The sequence below is a fragment of the Diceros bicornis genome, chromosome X (genome assembly GCF_020826845.1).
Source record: "Diceros bicornis minor isolate mBicDic1 chromosome X, mDicBic1.mat.cur, whole genome shotgun sequence".
NCBI classification, from domain to species: Eukaryota; Metazoa; Chordata; class Mammalia; order Perissodactyla; family Rhinocerotidae; genus Diceros; species Diceros bicornis.
In genome coordinates, this window is record NC_080781.1 from 73,312,513 (window position 1) to 73,333,971 (window position 21,459).

The 21,459-nt window shown below is 35.7% G+C and overlaps 1 protein-coding gene across 1 annotated transcript in view; it reads right to left on the bottom strand.

Annotated features, from left to right (window-relative positions):
• The window catches only part of BRWD3 (bromodomain and WD repeat domain containing 3), a 137,196-nt gene that overhangs the window by 33,833 nt on the left and 81,904 nt on the right, over positions 1-21,459 (bottom strand). Inside the window, exons 18-26 of the mRNA XM_058536252.1 lie at positions 21,194-21,361; positions 18,544-18,727; positions 17,046-17,139; positions 15,194-15,343; positions 13,598-13,674; positions 12,842-13,010; positions 11,335-11,448; positions 8,746-8,853; positions 7,025-7,149 (exon numbers count right to left, since the gene is read on the bottom strand). Coding sequence (XP_058392235.1) covers positions 7,025-7,149; positions 8,746-8,853; positions 11,335-11,448; positions 12,842-13,010; positions 13,598-13,674; positions 15,194-15,343; positions 17,046-17,139; positions 18,544-18,727; positions 21,194-21,361 — 1,189 coding nt within the window. The remainder of the gene's footprint in view (positions 1-7,024; positions 7,150-8,745; positions 8,854-11,334; positions 11,449-12,841; positions 13,011-13,597; positions 13,675-15,193; positions 15,344-17,045; positions 17,140-18,543; positions 18,728-21,193; positions 21,362-21,459) is intronic.

Consider the following 21,459-nt stretch of genomic DNA (forward strand, 5'->3'; position numbering starts at 1 on the left):
GAAGTCAGTGGGGCAGGGCGTGCACAAGGAGCGGGTGGAGAGTGTGGGGCAGTGGTGGAGTGTGTGGAGGTCCCGCCGGGGATAGACTGGGTCCGCTTCAGGAGGTGGGGGCACGCACATGGGGCAGGACTGTGTTGACTGTGTGTGTGGACCTGTGGCCGGCAGGGCTTGTCAGCTGCAGAAGACTTGTGCTTCTCAAAGACCCACATAGGTGGTTTGCCCAACCTTCCAAAGCCTGAAACAATTGGGTGCTCCTGTGCCTGAGGCCAGGCCCGCCCAGCTACAATCCTCAGAGAGCTGACAAGAGACCTAAAGGCTGGAGGCTTATACCAATTGTAAGGCCCTGAGCCTCACAACCTGCCACACTGGGGGCCTACTCACTTAAAAGAAATACTGCAACACAAATGTGGTATTAGAACTTGCAGCCAACTATGCTGGGGATCCCCACAGCTGATAAAGAGACTGAAGGGCACACAACAACTACAAGCATCTGAGCATTACAGCAGCTGGCTAGGAGCATAACTCGGCCTCCCTGGGCGCCTACAGAGAGAGCAAACAGGCCACAACAGAAGGACACATGTAGCCCACACAGGGGTCACCCCTGGAACACTGAAAACTGAGGGAAGCACAGGGCAGGCCTCCTAAGCCATCAGTTACATAAGGTCACCTATCCAAGAGCAGGAGACGTAGCTGACCTACCTAATACGTAGTCACAAGCACAGGGAAAGAGGCAAAATGAGGAGGGAAAGGAATACATTCCAAGTAAGGGAACAGGACAAAACCCCAGAAAAGTAACTAAGTGAAACAGAAATGAGCAACCTACCCGACAGAGAGTTCAAACTAAGGGTGTTAAGGATGCTCACTGATCTGGGGAGAAGAATAGATGAACTCAGTGAGAATGTCAACAAAGAAATGGAAGATATAAAAAAGAACCAATCAGAAATGAAGAATACAATATTGTAAATGAAAAATTCACTAGAGGGACTCAAAAGCAGAGTAGAGGATACAGAAGAATGGATCTGTGAGCTGGACGAAAGACTAGAAGAAATTACCCAAGCTGAACAGGTAAAAGGGAAAAGAATTAAAAAGAGTGAGGACAGTCTAAGGGACCTCAGGGAGAACATCAAGTGCACTAACTTCCGTGTTATAGGTGTCCCGGAAGGAGCAGAGCAAGACAAAGGGGCAGAGAATCTATTTCAAGAAATAATAGATGAAAACTTCCCTAACCTAAGGAAGGAAACAGACATCCAGGTACAGGAAGCACAGAGAGGCCCAAACAAGATAAACCAAAAGAGGCCCACAAGACACATCATAATCAAAATGTCCAGAATTAAAGATAATGAGAGAATCCTAAAAGCTGCAAGAGAAAGTCAAGTTAAATACAAAGGAAACCCCATAAGGCTCTCAGCTGACCTCTCAACAGAAACCTTACAGACTAGAAGAGAATGGCATGATATATTTAAAGTGCTAAAAGGAAAAAACTTACAGCCAAGAATACTCTACCCAGCAAGGTTATCATTAAAAATGGAAGGAGAGGGGCCGGCCCGGTGGCTTAGTGGTTAAGTGCGCGCACTCCGCTGCCGGCGGCCCGGGTTCAGATCCCGGGCGCACACCGACGCACCGCTCCTCCGGCCACACTGAGGCCGCATCCCACATACAGCAACTAGAAGGATATGCAGCTATGACAGACGACTATCTACTGGGGCTTTGGGGAAAAAATAAATAAATAAAATCTTTTTTTTTTTTTTTTTTTTTTTTTTTTGTGAGGAGATCAGCCCTGAGCTAACATCCGCCAATCCTCCTCTTTTTTTCGCTGAGGAAGACGGCCCTGGGCTAACGTCGGTGCCTATCTTCCTCCACTTTATATGGGACGCCGCCACAGCATGGCTTACCAAGCAGTGCGTCGGTGCGCGCCCGGGATCCGAACCAGCGAACCCCGGGCCGCCGCAGCGGAGCGCGCGCACTTAACCGCTTGCGCCACTGGGCCAGCCCCAAATAAAATCTTTAAAAAAAAAAAAAAATGGAAGGAGAGATCAAAAATTTCCCAGACAAGCAAAAATTAAAGGAGTTTGTCACCAAGAAACCAGTGCTACAAGAGATGTGAAAGGGACTGATTTAAGGGGAAAAGAGAAGACCACAAATAGGAAAAATTATCTATTTCCATGATAAGAACGTAATGGATACAAATGCACAAAAAAGAGGTTAGATATGATATCGAAAACATAAAATGAGGGAGGAGGGGAGTTAAAGAGTAGAGCTTTCAGACAGAGGTCAAACTAAAGAGACCATCAATTCTGTACAGAAGAAGAAAGGAACAGAGAAGGACTACTAAAACACTGAGAAAAACAAAAGTTAAAAAATGGCAGTAAGTATATAATTATAAATAGCTACTTTAAATGTCAATGGACTAAATGCACCAATTAAAAGGCATAGGGTGGCTGATTGAACAAAAAAACAAGACCCATATATATGCTGCATACAAGAGACACACTTCAGACCTAAAGACACTCACAAACGGAAAGTGAAAGGATGGAAAATGATACTTCATGCAGATTGCAATGAAAAGAAAGCTGGGGTAGCAGTACTCATATCAAACAAATTAAACTTTAAAACAAAAACTGTAAAAAGAGACAAAGAAGGGCATTACATAATGATCAAGGGAACAATCCAACAAGAGGATATAACACTTGTAAATACCTATGCACCCGATGTAGGTGCACCTAAATATATAAAGCAATTATTAACAGACATAAAAACAGAAATAGACAGTAACACAATAATAGTAGGGGACTTTAACACTCCACTTACACCAACAGATAGATCATCCAAACAGAAGATTAATAAGGAAAAATTGGCCTTAAATGATACACTACAACAGATGGACCTAGTAGATATATACAGAGGATTCCATCCAAAATCCGAAGAATACACGTTCTTTTCAAATGCACATGGAACATTCTCCAGGACTGATCACATATTAGGCCACAAAACAAGTCTCCAGAAATTTAAGAAGATTGACATAATACCAAACATCTTTTCTGACCACAACAGTTTGAAACTAGAAATCAACTATAGGAATAAAATCAGAAAAGTCACAAATGTGGAGATTAAACAAAGTGCTACTGAACAATGACTGGGTCAACGAAGAAATCAAATAAGAAATCAAAAAATACCTGGAGACAAATGACAATGAAAATACGACATGCCAGAATTTATGGGATACAGCAAAAGCGGTTCTAAGAGGGAAGTTTATAGCAATACAGGCCTATCTCAACAAACAAGAAAAATCTCAAATAAACAATCTAACAATGCACCTAAAGGAACTGGAAAAAGAAGAACAAACAAAGCCCAAAATCAGTAGAAGAAGGGAAATCATAAAAATCAGAGCAGAAATAAATGAAATAGAGACCAAAAAAAAACAATAGAAAAAATTAATAAAACCATGAGCTGGTTCTTTGAAAAGATCAACAAAATTGACAAACCTTTAGCTAGACTCACCAAGAAAAAAAGAGAGAAGGCAAAAATAAGTAAAATCAGAAATGAAAGAGGAGAGGTTACAACAGACACCTCAGAAATAAAAAGATTATAAGAGAATACTATGAAAAGCTATATGCCAACAAATTCAACAATCTGGAAGAAATGGATAAATTCTTAGAATCATACAACCTTCCAAAACTGGATCAAGAAGAAGTAGAGAATTTGAATAGACCAATCACCAGTAAGGAGATCGAAACAGTAATCAAAAACCTCCCCAAAAATAAAAGTCCTGGACCAGTCGGCTTCCCTGGTGAATTCTACCAAACATTCAAAGAAGAATTAATACCTATCCTTCTCAAACTCTTCCAAAATTTTGAGGAGGGGGAGAAGCTCCCTAACTCATTCTATGAAGCCGACATTACCCTGATACCAAAACCAGACAAGGACAACACAAAAAAAGAAAACTACAGGCCAATATCACTGATGAACATCGATGCAAAAATCCTCAACAAACTACTAGTAAATCGCATACAACAATACGTTAAGAAGATTATACAGCATGATCAAGTGGGATTTATTCCAGGTATGCAGGGATGGTTTAACATTCGCAAATCAATCAACGTGATATACCACATTAATAAAATGAAGAATAAAAATCACATGATCACCTCAATAGATGCAGAGAAAGCATTTGACAAGATACAGCATCCATTTATGATAAAAACTCTGAATAAAATGGGTATAGAAGGAAAGTACCTCAACATAATAAAGACTATATATGAGAAACCCACAGCTAATATCATCCTCAACGGTGAAAAACTGAAAGCTATCCCTCTAAGAACAGGAACCAGACAAGGATGCCCACTCTCACCACTCCTATTTAACATAGTACTGGAAGTCCTAGCCAGAGCAATCAGGCAAGAGAAAGAAATAAAAGGGATCCAAATTGGAAAGGAAGAAGTGAAACTGTCACTATTTGCAGATGACATGATATTATATATAGAAAACCCTAAAGAATCCACCAGAAAAGTTTTAGAAGTAATAAACGAATATGGTTAAGTTGCAGGATACAAAACCAACATACATAAATCAGTTGCATTTCTATACAATAACAACGAAGTAGCAGAAAGAGAAATTAAGAATACCATTCCATTTACAATTGCAACAAAAAGAATAAAATACCTAGGAATAAACTTAACCAAAAAGGTGAAAGAGCTGTACACGGAAAACTATAAAACATTGCAGAAAGAAATTGAAGAAGACACAAAGAAATGGAAAGATATTCCGTGCTCTTGGATTGGAAGAATTAACATAGTTAAGATGTCCATACTTCCTAAAGCCATCTATAGATTCAATGCAATCCCTATCAAAGTTCCAACAACATTTTTCACAGAAATAGAACAAAGAATCCTAAAATTTATTTGGAACAACAAAAGACCCCGAATAAGTAAAGGAATCCTGAGAAAAAAGAACAAAGCTGGAGGTATCACACTCCCTGATTTCAAAATATACTACAAAGCTATAGTAACCAAAACAGCATGGTACTGGCACAAAAACAGACACACAGATCAATGGAATAGAATCGAAAGCCCAGAAATAAACCCACACATCTATGGACAGCTAATCTTTGACAAAGGAGCCAAGAACATACAATGGAGAAAAGAAAGTCTCTTCAACAAATGGTGTTGGGAAAAATGGATAGCCACATGCAAAAAAATGAAAGTAGAACCTTACCTTACACCATACACAAAAATGAACTCCAAATGGATTAAAGACTTGAATGGAAGACCTGAAACTATGAAACTTCTACAACAAAACATAGGCAGTACACTCTTCGACATCGGTCTTAACATATTTTCAATCACCATGTCTGACCGGGCAAGAGAAACAATAGAAAAAATAAACAAATGGGACTACATCAAACTAAAAACCTTCTGCACAGCAAAGGAAACCATCAACAAAACGAAAAGACAACCTAACAATTGGGAGAAGATATTTGCAAACCATACATCTGATAAGGGCTTAATCTCCAAAATATACAAAGAACTGATGCATCTCAACAACAAAAAACTAACAACCCAATCAAAAAATGGGCAAAAGACCTGAACAGACATTTCTCCAAAGAAGATATACAGATGGCCAACAGACACATGAAAAGATGTTCAAAATCACTAACTATCAGGGAAATGCAAATCAAAACTACAATGAGATATCACCTCACGCCTGTCAGAATGGCTATAATTAACAAGACAGGAAACAACAGGTGTAGGAGAGGTTGTGGAGAGAAGGGAACTCTCATACACTGCTGGTGGGAGTGCAAACTGGTGCAGCCACTATGGAAAACAGTATGGAGATTCCTCAAAAAATCAAGGAGAGAACTACCATATGATCCAGCTATTCCACTGCTGGGTATTTATCCAAAGAACTTGAAAACACCAATGTGTAAAGATACATGCACCCCTGTGTTCATTGCAGCGTTAGTCACAATATCCAAGACTTGGAAGCAACCTAAGTGCCCATCAAGGGACGAATGGATAAAGAAGATGTGGTATATATACACAACAGAATACTACTCAGCCATAAGAAAGGATGAAATCCAGCCATTTGTGACAACATGGATGGACATTGAGGGTATTATGCAAAGTGAAATAAGTCGGAGGGAGAAGATCAAATACCGTATGATTTTCTTCATTAAGTAGTAGATAATAACAACAATAAACAAACACATAGAGACAGAGATTGGATTGGTGGTTACCAGAGGGGAATGTGGGGCGGGAGCAGGGCGAAAGGGATAATTCGGCACATTTGTGTGGTGATGGGTTGTAATTAGTATTTGGGTGGTGAACATGATGTAATCTATGCAGAAATAGAAGTATAATGATGTCCACCTAAAATTTATACAATGTTATAAACCAATGTTATTGCAATAAACAAAAAATTTAAAAAAAAGTTTTTGTATGAACACAAAAAAAAGAAAATAGAAGAAATAATGTTAAAGAAATAGTTAATTTATTAACATTAAGTTAGTTCTATTAATTTATTAACATTAAGTTAGTTCTGTAAAAGCAACCACCATGTTTCAAGCACACTGTTAGACACTTATAAAGGTTCTTCTTTTATTCCTCACAATAATCCTGAGGAAGATACTAACATTTCCATTTTAAATATGAAGGCATAAATTCAGAGGTGTGCTCATAGATATATTTATATATATATACACACACATATACACACAATATATATATACATACATTATATTACATCTACATTAGCTATATATGTGTATATGTATATATATATACAGACATGCAGACACATACACATTAATTGCTATACATATACATATAGCTATTAAGTGGAGAAACAAACCAAGAATTAAAAATTAAACTTCAGTCTTTAAAACTCTAAAGCTGGTAGTACTATAGTGTTTTCTCTCCCATCAAGCCTTGTACTCTGCAGTATACATGAGAAGGATTAAAATACACACACACACACACACACACACACACACACACACACACACACATAACCAGAGAGAGCGACTTACTTAATGGAAAAAGATTCTCCAGTCATTTTGCCTGAAATGGGGTCCAGAAATGCAAGCTTCAAGCAGCACAGTGTAGGTGGTCCAACCTCATATTTGATTCCTACAATCTTAACAAACTCTTGTTCCTATTCATGGGAATACCAATAAATTATTACTTTCAATATAAATAATTGGCTAATATTTGCATATTACTTCATTATGATTTGAACAATTTAAAAATTATCTGAATACTCACCAAATACAAGGCACTCCACTAAGTGTTAAAGGTAATAAGACATGGCTCTTGACCCTTAATAGCACATTGTAGTTTAGTACAGGGCTCTAAACATAGGACTAGCAGCAAAATCCCCTTAGGAACCTTTTTAAAATTTATGTTCCTAAACACTACTCCTATAGAATTGAATTCAGTAAAGGTCTAGGACACAGCTCAGTCATATATATTTTGAAAAATCTCTCAGGGGATTTTGATGCTCTGCCTGGTTAAGAATCACTCCTCTAGCAGAAATATGTACGTACATATGCAGATGGATCTGTACGTTGGGGAAAGGACTTACATTTTTGAACACCTACAATATTATTTTACAATACCACCCTTATACACTGATTATTAGTCACACTTAGATGACAAAACTGAACCTCATGGGCACAGTGACCTGCTTAAAGTTATACATTAGTATATAGCAGAGCTGGGATTGAAGTGAAGGTCTTATCCCAAAGCCCAGGCTCTTGCAGCACACATGTGCTGCCTCCTACAATTTCCTAGACCACAGAGGTAGAATTTAAATTAGAAATCATACATTTTATTCATTCCCCTGATTCTAAAAAAACAAACAACAACAACAAAAAACACTCAACTTTCACCTGATTCAGAATAGAGTAGCATCCCTATCTCCCAGGAGATGATTATGTAAAGCTCACTTGATAAGATACTTAAGCACCTTACAACTTTAATACAATTTTTTACAAGTTTCTAAATCTTTATTTCAATAAATATACACATTCTTTCTTCTACCTTTCCTGCTAAGCATCATCACACAACCACCCTTCATTTACCTCGAAAATCATTGTAAAATTGCCCTTTAGTCTCTTGTTTTCCAAGTGGGAAAAACAAAAGAACAAAACACATGTAAACCTAAGTAGAAATGATGGTGTATGTATCCCTATGTCTATTTGTCTGTATGTATATATGTATGAGTATGTATTTATTGTCAGAAAGTCCTCTAAAAATATATATATATCTATTTTACTCAACACCATGGAGCTACATAGGTACTATATCAAAAGAGATAATTCATAAAGCACCACTAAGTTCTGAAATTCTTGGGATTTATGATATTTACTATATCCTAAAGCCACTGGAACCTTGAGCGTTTGTAGTCCACACACACAGTTAATTTATAGAGTCTCCAGAATGTACAAAGTTGCTTAGGAAAATATCCACACCAGGGAACTACTGCTTTGCTCCAATTATAGAATGGCATACACTAGAGGTACTGAAGCTTAAAAGAAATTAAGTCAAATAATCAAGACAATAGGTGGCATATAAATTTCGGGAAACTTAAAATATGATCCATAACATTCAGCTGTATAAGATTATAGTTTATCACCTTATCTTGGACACAAAATCAATAGTAAAATATGCATGAAACTGAGAAAAAGTATACAGGCAAATAACTCCAAAGCTACTTCAATTGCATAGCTTAGGAATTTGGCAAACTTACCCTGAGATCCATTTTATTCCATGGCTGTTTTTGCAAATTAACGCCATATATTTTTGATTTCCTTACAGCCCGCACATAAGCTTCATGTCCTTGCCTAAAATAGATAAGCTAAAACAGAAAACATGATGTATTAAACAGAAGCATCCTATTTAACAACTCTATACATCCCAATAGATATCCCAACAAACATCATCTTCTGTTTACAACAAACATAATTTTTAAAAAATTTGTACAATAAACTTGTCACCATCAAATAATGTTCATTCAGTACTTATGGCTATGCAGCCCTGAACTAAGTATTCTATAAACACTGTACACATAGTCCTTTTCTCCCTAGCAGCTTAATAAATTTCTGAAGAAACAGAGACTAATGATAAATGTACACAAAACTGGTTATATCTTAAAGTACTATATTTCAAATTGTAATTGATATTCTAAATATCAACATTTTAATAGTCAGCCTACACATTTTATATACATATATAGTTCTCACCACAGGCTACTAAATAGAGTAATTTCCAGGCAAATTAAAACTTTTCTTTTGCAAGAATTAACATCAAAACTGGCATGGTATGGAAAAAGAATGAATCCAAGTGTTTGGTAAGACCCTTCACCTCCTTAAGACAGCATTCACCATATTCTGATTCATTAAAAAAAAATTTCTTTCTCACAATAATTTTAAAGTGGTGGTAGAGATAAATAAATATAAGAAAGTAACATAAAAAATACCATACTATGAAATTTTTAAAATACACTGACATACTCTACCAATCAATATTATCTCACCCAGAATTCCTAACAGCTAAAAGTACAAGTAGAAAGTTAAAAAGACTTAAATATTAGCATATAAAAATAATTGTAGGGGTATGTGTAAAAAAGTCAATAATAAGCATATTATTCTGATATCCTTTATTTTACATTTATTCCTATACTCAAAAAATATCGATCAAACATGTATGTACAAGGAACTGGGTGCTGTGGAAATACATCAAAATAAAATCCTTTCCCTCAAGGATATGGACAGACATGTAGATATATGAGTATAATACAAGGCAGACTATAATATGTATCATAAGAAAGAAATAATTTAGGTGGCAAAGCTCATGAGGAAGGAGTGGCAGGCAAACGAAAAGTAGGGGTAAACATCCAGGAGAAGTTGGCATTTAAGTTAGACCTTAAAGAATGAGCATTTTGAGAGGCAATGATCTGTGGGCAGGGGTATTCCAGGCAAAATAATCAGGGCTTATCACTTAGATAAAGTAAAAATAATGCTGTCATTAAGAGATTGATTATATAAAAAGTATATTTCTGCCTTACGAGTTCTTTAAAAACATTCTTTCCATTACCTGAACAACTGTCATTACCTAATACACATTAGTCTTGAAACATATAAGCATGTTCTAAGTTTAACAAAATAGAGGGAAAGTGATTCCACCAAGGTAAATATGGTCCCATAGAATAGAGAGGAGTCGCATCAGATCATAGAGTACACAGATCCTTATTTTGTTCTGTAAAGTCTTCCAAGATGAATTCAAAATTACTCCTCTTAAGCCTCCATAAAAATAGGCAATAAATACAAGAAATCATAATTTTGGATATGCCCCCAAAAAAGCCCTAAGTTTTTTTAATACAGCATTCATCATAGCATATTCTGCTAAAATAACCACACAAACAAGCACTTCTCAAAAGTCCAATACTTACAAGACACACTTACGAAAAGAAAACATTTTAATAATATCAAGATAATCAGCAAGCAATAGCTTATTCATAAGGCTACTTGATAGCTATCTCTGGTACAAGATATCTATAAGAGGGAATTATAGAAAAGTCTAATTAAATTTTTATTGATTCCAAGACTTTTAGACCCATTTGCAAGGTTTTGCTCCTTCTTTTATTATGATGACAATATTACATTTCTATTAGTCGTAAATTGAAAACTGTGTAAGCATTTAATCACTCAAAAATGAACGATTAGTCAATATGTCAGAGACTATACAAGCCAACTGGAGCTCAAATATTATAATGTTACCATAATTTTCATAAGAAAATGAAAATTAAAAATTTTTCACCAGATAGAATTTAAATCAATTTTTGACTGACCAATCATACATATGGCTATGCTATTCAATCATAGGCTCAGCAGAAAGGCCTTGTTTGTGATAAGACATTCCTCTAATCATTGAAAGGGGTAATTATCCTCTACTATATTTTCTATCAGGTTGAGCATGGGCTTTTTTTTTTTCCCAAACAATATTTGGACTTGAATTCGGACTCAGAATACCACTCTATTCTACTAAGCGACAATTAAAGTAAAAATAAAGAAAATTATTTTCATGACTTCACAAGCCACTCAATTTATCTCAATGTTCATTGAGCATCTACTATACTGAAGACTGTGTCAGGCCCTACAAAGGAGACAAAGATTAATAAGATTCAGTCATTGGCCACAAGAAATACATAACTGAGCAGAGTAGCTAAGACAGTGTACATATAACCATAATAGAATTAAGAATATAAATGTCCTCAGACTGATAACAGTGCGTGCTCTCGAGGTTCCATGAGAAAAAGGTTATAACAGGTAAAAATTACCTCATCTCCCATCTGTGGGACAAACGGGGAACGTCTTGGTATGGTATCCAAGATCCACTGAGGGGCAAACCATTCTTCATTGGGCTCACCTGCCATAGAAACCAGTCCTCCTTTCTAAAATATAGTTCACAAATATATAAACCACAAATAAATGAACAGTAGTATGAAAAATAACAAGTAGAGAAAGTTAAAAATATCAGGTTATAATAAAACATAAAATATATATATTTTAAACATTTTCCTTTACCAATTAACTGTGCATAATTTTTGTACCAATAAAATAACCAAGTGAGGTCTTTAACATATTGCTCAATTTTGGCTGACAGATAATACTATGACACTACATACTATCTAAAAACCAGAAATTTTACTCATGTCCCTAGAATACCACATGAATTCAAATACAAGTAACACAATCACTTTTTGCCAATAAAATGGTGACAATCAAGAAGATAATTCTGTCTGCTAAAGCAACAGGCTACAGAATGTGTACATAATAAATTTTTAAATTAATATTCAAAGAACTATGTGGATTAAGTCTTTAAATCATCCAAATGAAATTATAGTGGGGAAAAGAAACCATCACTGGGCTAAAGTAAAAACAAAGAAATGGAGAAGAGCCCTACGTGATTTATTATATCCTTTCATTTTACAATTCAAATATGTATAAAAATTTATGAATGGTGATATGACAAGAATAACGCTTTTATACTATACTGGCTTATTATTTAAAACTCGACTACATTTTAACAAACAATTGTCAATATGTTTTAGTTTAATAACAATTAAAATAATAATGAAGAAATTCTAGCCTCTACTTTTTTCTTTTTTCTTTTTTTTTGGTGAGGAAGAGTAGCCTTGAGCTAACATCTGTTGCCAACCCTCCTCTTTTTGCTGAAGAACATTGGCCCTGGGCTAACATCCATGCCCATCTTCCCCTACTTTATAATGTGGGACGCCTGCCACAGCATGGCTTGATAAGCGGTGCATAGGTCTGCAACCGGGATCTGAACCTGTGAACCCCGGGCCACCAAAGCAGAGCACGTGAAATTAACCACTATGCCACCAGGCCGGCCCCTAGCCTCTACTTTTAATAACAGAACAATTTCAAAAATTCTTTTCATTTTGAAGTCACTTTAAATAATTTTAGGGGCCAGCCCAGTGGCTTAGCGATTAAGTGTGCGTGCTCCGCTGCTGGCAGCCTGGGTTTGGATCCTGGGCGCGAACCGATGCACCGCTTGTCAGGCCATGCTGTGGCGGCGTCCCACATAAAGTGCAGGAAGATGGGCACGGATGTTAGCCCAGGGTCAGTATTCCTCAGCAAAAAAGAGGAGGATTGACATGGATGTTAGCTCAGGGCTGATCTTCCTCACAAAATAAATAAATAAATAAATAATTTTACTTAGATTCTCAGACGGAATGTTATTTTTAGGGAAAAGTCAGGTGTTATTGTTATATATTCAACTATCAAAGGTAAAAACACAAAACAACTTGTAAACTTACAAACCTTCTTTCTAGTCTGTTTAGGTTTCTTTTGTCTTTCTTCTAGTGACTTCAAATTTTCCTCCTCAGAGCTGCTGCATATTTTCCGTGCTGCCTGTCTGGTTTGTCTTTTTGGAGGTTGCAAATTTATTCCAGCATCTGCTGTCCAATCAGAATATTCACTTGATGAATCACTGTAAATAAATCAAAATTATGAATATATAAGTTTAGAAAAGGAATAGTTTTGCCTCATAATTGAAAGATGATCATTTTGTAATCAAACAGCATTATAAATGACGTGGTTTGATTTTGTTCTAACCGAAGAGAAAAAAATATCAACATATAATTATGATCGTTACTTAAGCGATTTTAATGAAATGCTTCTTGGATATAGTATAATGTTTAGTTTCCCACAACAGGATTTAAAATTCAAAACTCCTGTCCAAATCACAAAAGCTTTTTTAAATAAAGATACTCCTTATCCCTGGAAATGGTTAAATGTAGTTGTTTTAAAACTGAAATAAATACATATAGCCTGCCAAGATGTAGAATCTCAGATTTATTGGGATCTTTTATTTTACAGATGAGGGAACTAAAAGCCCATAGTGATATGCCCAAAAAGATATTGGCAGAGGCAAGATAAAACAACAGGCTTCCAACCCAGTACTCTTTCTACTATAAAACACTATTTTAACTCTGGTTTTACCAAATTCCTATAAGAACATAATTTCACATTAAAACTGTCAAATAATTTTGACCAAACCAAAACCATTAAAACTACCTGGAGGAACTTTCACTTTGCCATTCAATAACAGGATCCTCTATAGAAGCATCACTTGTGCCAACTGTTTCATCTTCCTGCAACAAAGAGCCAGAAATTGAGATATATGGTTATTCTTAACTAGCATATTATTAATTAGCATACATCACCTGTTTTATAACACTTTTTGTTATTTCCCACTCTGCCCACAAAGTTCTAGTTAAGGAGCCGCCCGGTGGCGCAGTGGTTAAGTGAGCGTGCTCTACTGCGGTGGCCCGGGGTTCGCAGGTTCGGATCCCGGGTGCGCACTGACACACCGCTTGTTAAGCCATGCTGTGGCGGCATCCCATATAAAGTAGAGGAAGATGGGCACGGATGTTAGACCAGGGCCAGTCTTCCTCAAGAAAAAAGGGGAGGATTGGCATCAGATGTTAGCTCAGGGCTAGTCCTCCTCACACACACACACAAAAAAGTTCTAGTTAAAATGTACATAATCATTTTTCTACATATATCTTTAACTCACAACTAAGCCTCCCAGGTATTTAAAAATTTCTAGCATCTACTATCTTATTGATATGAGACATCTTTTATTATTTCCTTAAGACTCCCAAATATAACCTTAAATGTTAAAACCATTGTTTTAAAAATATCTATATGCCTCCATGAAGGTAATATAATTACTCTCTTTTAATAATCATTTTGTTATGTAAAATTTCAAACATACCAAACTAGAGGGAATAGATAACCATTGTGTACACAATCTCCAGTTTAGACAATACCTCACTGCCTATCTCGTTTTATCTATACCCTCACCAACTGCCTCATACCCCAGGAATTATTTTGAAGTAAATCCTGACAAAAAAAGTACTTTAATTATAAATACTCGTTGAGATTAAAATTGTTTTTTTCAATACAACCACAATACCATTATTACGTTGAAAAGGTAACATCAATTCCTGAATATCTGATCATTCTTTTCAGATCAATATTTTCATGGGTGGGGGAGCGAGGAGGGGCATCACTGATAAGAGTTAAAGAACTGTGAATGGTGGCAGAAGAATGGGGGGACCATATATTGTCAATGCATAATTAAAACCTCATTATTCACTTCACAACTACAGTTGTTAAGAGAACAAAAGGAAAGGACTAGAGAAGAGAGGAACATGAAGAAAAGAACTGCTATACTCTTCTTTCTATTACCATGAAAAAGGTAGGTCTGAGAAAAATCATGATTCAGTAGTCTCCATGACTGGTGAAGTCAATAGTAATGCATATATTCTGCTGATTACACAGTCAACCAGTTCCGGGATTGTATAACTAGTTATCACTGTTATTTCCATTTCTAGGCAGATTTCCTTTCACTCTCTTTTCTCACTGTCCCAAAGCCAAACTTGTGGTGGCATGTTTGATACCTTCAACCTAGATAATATCTTCGGTAAAAATCAGAGAAAATATCAAATTTGACTACTTAAATGCCTTATTAACGAATAATCCTCTTATAAGAAAATCATTAAAATAATTTTCTATTAAAGAAGTGACCCTTAAAAGTAAACCTAAAGTGATGATACTAACTGGAAAACAAAAAATACATTGAGTAAATAATAGCAGATATCTAACCTCTGAGGAGCTGTCTGAGTCTTCCTGTACACCTGAATTTTGACATGATGCTTGCGAATTATGCTCTATGTTGGACCGTGTTTGGTAAGTATGCTGACGCTTGCGTTGTGTCCTTCGTAAAGACCGCCCACAGCTAGGCTGATAATCATTCTGTAAAACAGAAGGAAAATAGATTTAAAAAAATGAAAGGCTCAGTGAACATACACAAATAACATATATAAAGCAAGTCAGTTGGGTGAGGGTGGGGTGAAAGTGGAGGTAAGCGATAGGAATAAATCCCCAAAACGAAAACCCACGCTATAACTATATTTATATACATTTAACCCACTTTCCATTAATATTGATTAATTTTCTATTTTGAAAACTTTGTGATCGAATTGTAAGACAGTGCTGGAAGTTTGAGCTGCAAGAATTTGCCCACTCAGAATTTGCATATACTATATTATTCACAATTTATTACAGGATGAAGCAAGATAGCTATATCATATTTATGTATATATAATTCTTAATATAATATGTACTTCTTTAGTTCTATAAAAAACTATATTTAATACACAGGTCAAAATAAAAATTTAATTTTTAACAACTGAAATGTAAAGTGAAAACTATTTTATTCTAACCTTTACAAGTATAAAATATTATTACTGATATACCATATGTCAAAGCTACAACCCTAACATGTCATCAGGAGTAAACAAGTTTAAAAGTCTTATAAATCAGTATCAAGGGCCAGTTTCTTGTCTTATATGTAAATGTTTTTCATTTTCAATATAAATAAAAATGTTTACAGACCCAACTACCCATTTGTTAGTCTCAGACAAGTCTGATGTTTGACAAATCAGCTTTGCAGGAAAAAAGAATATAAATCATGGATCTGAGTCATTCAAAGTCTCTGAGAAAATAATCTTATCAGAGAACATCAACTAAGCCAACGAAACCTCAATAGAAATTAGGAAAGTGGGCATCAAAATGATCTTGGCGATATTCATATAATTCCCTAAAAGTGTGTTCATAAATACTGAAAAAACATTTAAATTTCAGTGTCCATTGCCTAGATTTATTTAATAAAACTGAAATCATCCTACACTTTCCAAGTTACCATACATTTCAGGAGTTACGGTTAGATCTGGGGATAAAACTATACATTCTTATGCCACTAACTTGTTCAACCTCAGAGTATGAGTAAGGGGCTTACCATGTACTTAATGGAGTACGGGAATCTTACTTCCTGCTTAGCAGTTTCTACTGAGAATATGAATCTTCCCAAAGTATAGATCAGATTTTGCTCCTGTATGATTAGGCCAGGAGTGGGCCAAGGGCAGGGGTCAGCAAACTTTTTCTGTAAAGGGCCAGAGTGTAAATATTTTTGGCTTTGCAGGTCATATGATCTCTGTTCCAACTACTCAACTCTGTATAGTGTGAAAGCAGCCACAGACAAAATATAAATGAGTAAGTGTGGCTGTGTTCCAATAAAATTTTATTAACAAGAATAGGCAGTAGAGCAGATTTAGCCCATGGGTGGTAGTTTGCCAATCTCTGGCCTAGGGTATCTGAGCATTTGTATTACATTGTGATTAGTGATCAGGCAATAATTTCAAGGTTCTACTTTAACCATATGAAAATGGTATTTTAATACAAATATCCTATAGCTACAATGACCACATGTCCTAGATTTTTTGAGACAATCCTGACTTTGTATAATTTTATCAATTTGGGGTTCAAAAATTAGGTTCCCTATATGCGGACACCTATCAAAACGGTCCCTCAATACATAACTGCCACCTTTCAAAAACCTGGTATTTGCAAATATTTGCAAATAGTGTATTCCCAAGTACTGTAAAACCAAACTTACCCTTTGGGTAGTATAACATGGTTTTTTCTTCTTTTCAACTGTATAAAGACTGACTTCTATGTCACCTTTTGCAGTTCGACATTCTTCCTGAACCCTAATAACAAATCAAAGGTCCAAGTAAAAGAAAATCATCAAAATGTAACCCAATAGTTTAAAAGTCAGATAACAAAAATATTTTTAAATGTAAAATTTGCCATTTTAACCATTTTTTGGTGCAGAATTCAGTGGTGTTAATGACATTTAAAATGTTGTGCAACCATCACTACTATTTCCAAAACTTTTTCATCACTCCAAACATAAACTTTGTAACCATTAAGCAATAACTATTTCTCCTTCCACCAGTGCCTGTTAACCTGTAATCTACTTTATGTCTCTATGAATTTGCCTATTCTAGATATTTCATATAAAGTGGAATCATATGCTATTAGTCTTTTTGTGTCTGGTTTATTTCACTTAGCATAATGTTTTAATGTTTATCCATGTTGTAGCAGGTATCAGAACTTCATTCCTTTTTATGGCTGAATAATATTCCACTCTATGTATATACCACATTTTGTTTATCTACTCATCTGTTGACAGACACTTGAGCTGTTTCTACTGTTCAGCTATTGTGAATAATGCTGCAATGACAGTGGCATACAGCTATGTATTTGAGTCCCTGCTTTCAATTCGACTTTTAACGTTTTGAGCAAAGAATTGTTTCAAATTGCTCTACTGCCAGGGGGTAGCATTTAGTTCATAAATTAGCTATGTCACCTTTTTTTTATTACTGCTGAAGGAAGAAAGGGTGAAACCAAATTAATTTTGCTACTTGTTGGCTGAGCTCATAAAAGGCTTGATTAGGGAGATAACATGATTAAAATGGATTTTATATGTTCTCTGTCAGTGTCCTTTCTCTTTTCTAAATATATTTCCAATTGCTGTAGATCATCTGGAGTTGCTATTACAGCAAATGTTAGAGTTTACAAATAAGGATAGGGAGTCTAAATCTTAAATTCATCCTAATGAAATTCTTTCATCCAAGGAATCTACTTAAACGACACTTCTAAATATACCCTAAAGCACTGGGGTCTACTACATATCTATACTGCACTCCCACACTGCTCCAATATAGAGTTGATGGCCTTCTCCTCAGAACCACTGTTGAATTTTGAGTCCATATATCACTGACATATCTAATCACATATGGCTTCATGTTCTTCTTTAATAGTATCTGTATTCTTATCTGCTAACCTAGACTATAAACTTTTGGACGACAGAGATCATGTTTTTCATTTTTCAGTATTCCCCAAACCATTTAGCACAAAGCTAAGCAAAATGAAGATAATCGTTAAATAGTTGTTATGGAATGAACTAACAGGAATAATATGGAAAAACTAATGCACGACTCAGCTGGATTAAAAAATACCTTAGTTATTAGGTTAACATAGTACATTTTAATTTACTTACAAAAAATAAAGCTCTCAATTTTCTTTTGAATGTTACCTTATTGACTCACCTACTAACACCGTTATTTAACTCATTGACCACCACTCTTCTGCTCCATGCCATGAGATCTCGTTCAGTGGCCATCTGGCTCCGAGGAGCATTGTTATGCATTTGTCGGACACCTTCAATTTGACCACTACGTCGAAGCCCAATATTTGGGGAAGAAGATATATCCATATTTGGACTTCTCAGAGCTAAAATAAAAACAAAGAAAGGTACTAATTTCTGAGCCAAGGCACCAAACTTTTCCAGATCACAACTCTAAATAAAATAGGAAATTCAAAGATAGTACTGCTGGACAATATTGCTATCCATTTGTTCTACCTTTTCTATACTCCCTTTATGGTTTTTATAGTGTTATGAATAAAGCAGGCATTCACTAAATGTTTAGTTTCTATGGCTCTTTTATAATTTTTTTCAAAGCACTTTCACCTGTCATCTACTAAATGCTCAGTAAATACAAAAAGTGTATTTAACATGATTTGGTAGATTCACAAATGTTTATTAGTAGTACTTCAGAAAGCAGCTTTTTAATCTAAATTCTATCTTTATTTAGCCATTTAAAAGGTTTCTGAGGGCCACCCCCGTGGCTTAGCGGTTAAGTGTGCGCACTTAACCGCTACTGGTGGTCCGGGTTCACATCCTGGGTGTGCACCGACACACTGCTTCTCCGGCCATGCTGAGGCCACGTCCCACATACAGCAACTAGAAGGATGTGCAACTATGACATACAACTATCTACTGGGGCTTTGGGGGAAAAATAAATAAACAAACAATAAAAATATTAAAAAAAAGGTTTCTGAATAAAGCTTCAATAAGGCTTTCAAAAATAGCAAGAGACGGGCTGGCCCAGTGGCATAGTTGTTAAGTTCTCATGCTCTGCTTCTGTGGCCCAGGATTCGAGGTTCTGATTCCGGGTGCGGACCTACACACCACTCATCAAGCCATGCTGTGGCGGCATCCCACATAAAAAATAGAGGAACACTGGCACAGATGTTAGCTCAGTGACAATCTTTCTCAGCAAAAAGAGGAAGACTGGCAACAGATGTTAGCTCAGGGTGAATCTTCCTTATAAAAAAAATAGAGAAAAAGTATAAACAAAAAAAATTTTTTTAACTATCAAAATTTCATTTTCAAAATTTGAAAGCAGTGAAAGAAAGGAGAAAAAATAGAACTTTTACTTTTCTTTTTAATCCTCTGGAAAGGTCTCTGTTAATTGATTTTTGTTATATTTGCAAATAAAACAAAAATGCAAACTGAAACATTCAACTGTTAAAATAAGCACCAGAAAAACCTCAAAACAAATGAACATTGCAAGCAGAAGTCATTGGAGTCCCTCTGACTAATGGCATTTTAAATTTATCCACAGAAATCTAGTATTAAAGGTACAGCTGAATGCTGATTTCATTAATAGGTCTCTAAATCAGGGTTCTAAGAAAGTTTTATGTCTTAGGAACAAAGGGCCTGGATAGATAGGATTATCAGCCCACTTCTTATCTTGTTCCAGGTTAAGGAAAGCTTATGAATTAGGTGCTCCAAATGACCTAAACAAAGAACGTTTTTATTTTACTTTTCTAGGATATTAAAGAAATCAGGAAATGACTAAAATACCTTGTGAATCACCTCAAATTTAAATCACCTTATTCATTTCTGTGGACTCCAAAATTCCACGATACCCAAATAAGTGACCCCAATTATGTAAATGTAAAAAAACATATTTGCCAAAATCCCATATGAGGACTACATTTTAAAGTAGAATAGTTCTTTTTTTTTTTTTTTTGTGAGGAGATCAGCCCTGTGCTAACATCTGCCAATCCTCCTCTTTTTTTGCTGAGGAAGACTGACCCTAGGCTAACATCCGTGCCAATCTTCCTTCACTTTATATGGGACGCCGCCACAGCATGGCTTGCCAAGCAGTGTATCGGTGTGCGACCGGAATCGGAACTGGCGAACCCCGGGCCGCCGCAGTGGAGCACGCGCACTTAACCGCTTGCACTACTGGGCTGGCCCCCTAGAATAGTTCTTGATAAAAGTAAAACTGACACAAGGTAAGATGATATAAAACTCAGATGCATAGGCATATTTCACACAAAGTGACAGGAGAGATACAATAGATTAGAATAATACTGGTAATTAAGATCAAATTGCCGTAAGTCAATTTAGAAGTTGCATCTGTATTCCCTAAGAAGAGGGCTTCTTGTTGTCTAGTGTATTTTTGTAAATTCAAGAGAGAAAGGTGATACATTGCTTTCTTTTCAACAAAGGAGGGTAAATATTCTTGGTAGTAATTTTTAAAAACAGCGCTTTTAATTTTGAAAACTTTATGGGTTGGTTCCCCTACGAAAGAGCTGGACTTACTGCAGCACATTGCTTATTAGAACAAAAGTAAAAACTGCAAATAAATTATTGAGTTAAAAGAAAACAGTATATTAAAATATAACACCTGTATGTATTTCTTAGGAGATGCTAAGTCTTTTCAGCCACAAATGATAACGAGACTATGGCACTTGGTTATATCTGATATCACAATTGTAAATTAGTAAAAATGTTTTTAATGTTGTTTTTATTTAAAAACCTAAAATGTTCTTCATATGTAACTACTTGGTACAAGTAAAATAAAGTACAGTCATCATACCTTTTACAAATATATACACACTTACCACCATTAGCAGAATATGATCTATTAACTGGAAAATGTGGAACATTTCCTTCATTAATTAGTCTCAGATCTTGTTCTCTCTGTAGCTCCCTGATTATTCCATCAAGAATGCTCTCATCTTGGTCATTGGTTTGTTGCCCAATTACTTGTTCTACCACCTCACCGTCACCTTAATGAAACCAAAGATACAAAGACACAAAATTACTTACATTTTAGTATACTATAAATATGGTAAAAACAAGCTTAATCTATAAATTTCCAGACAAG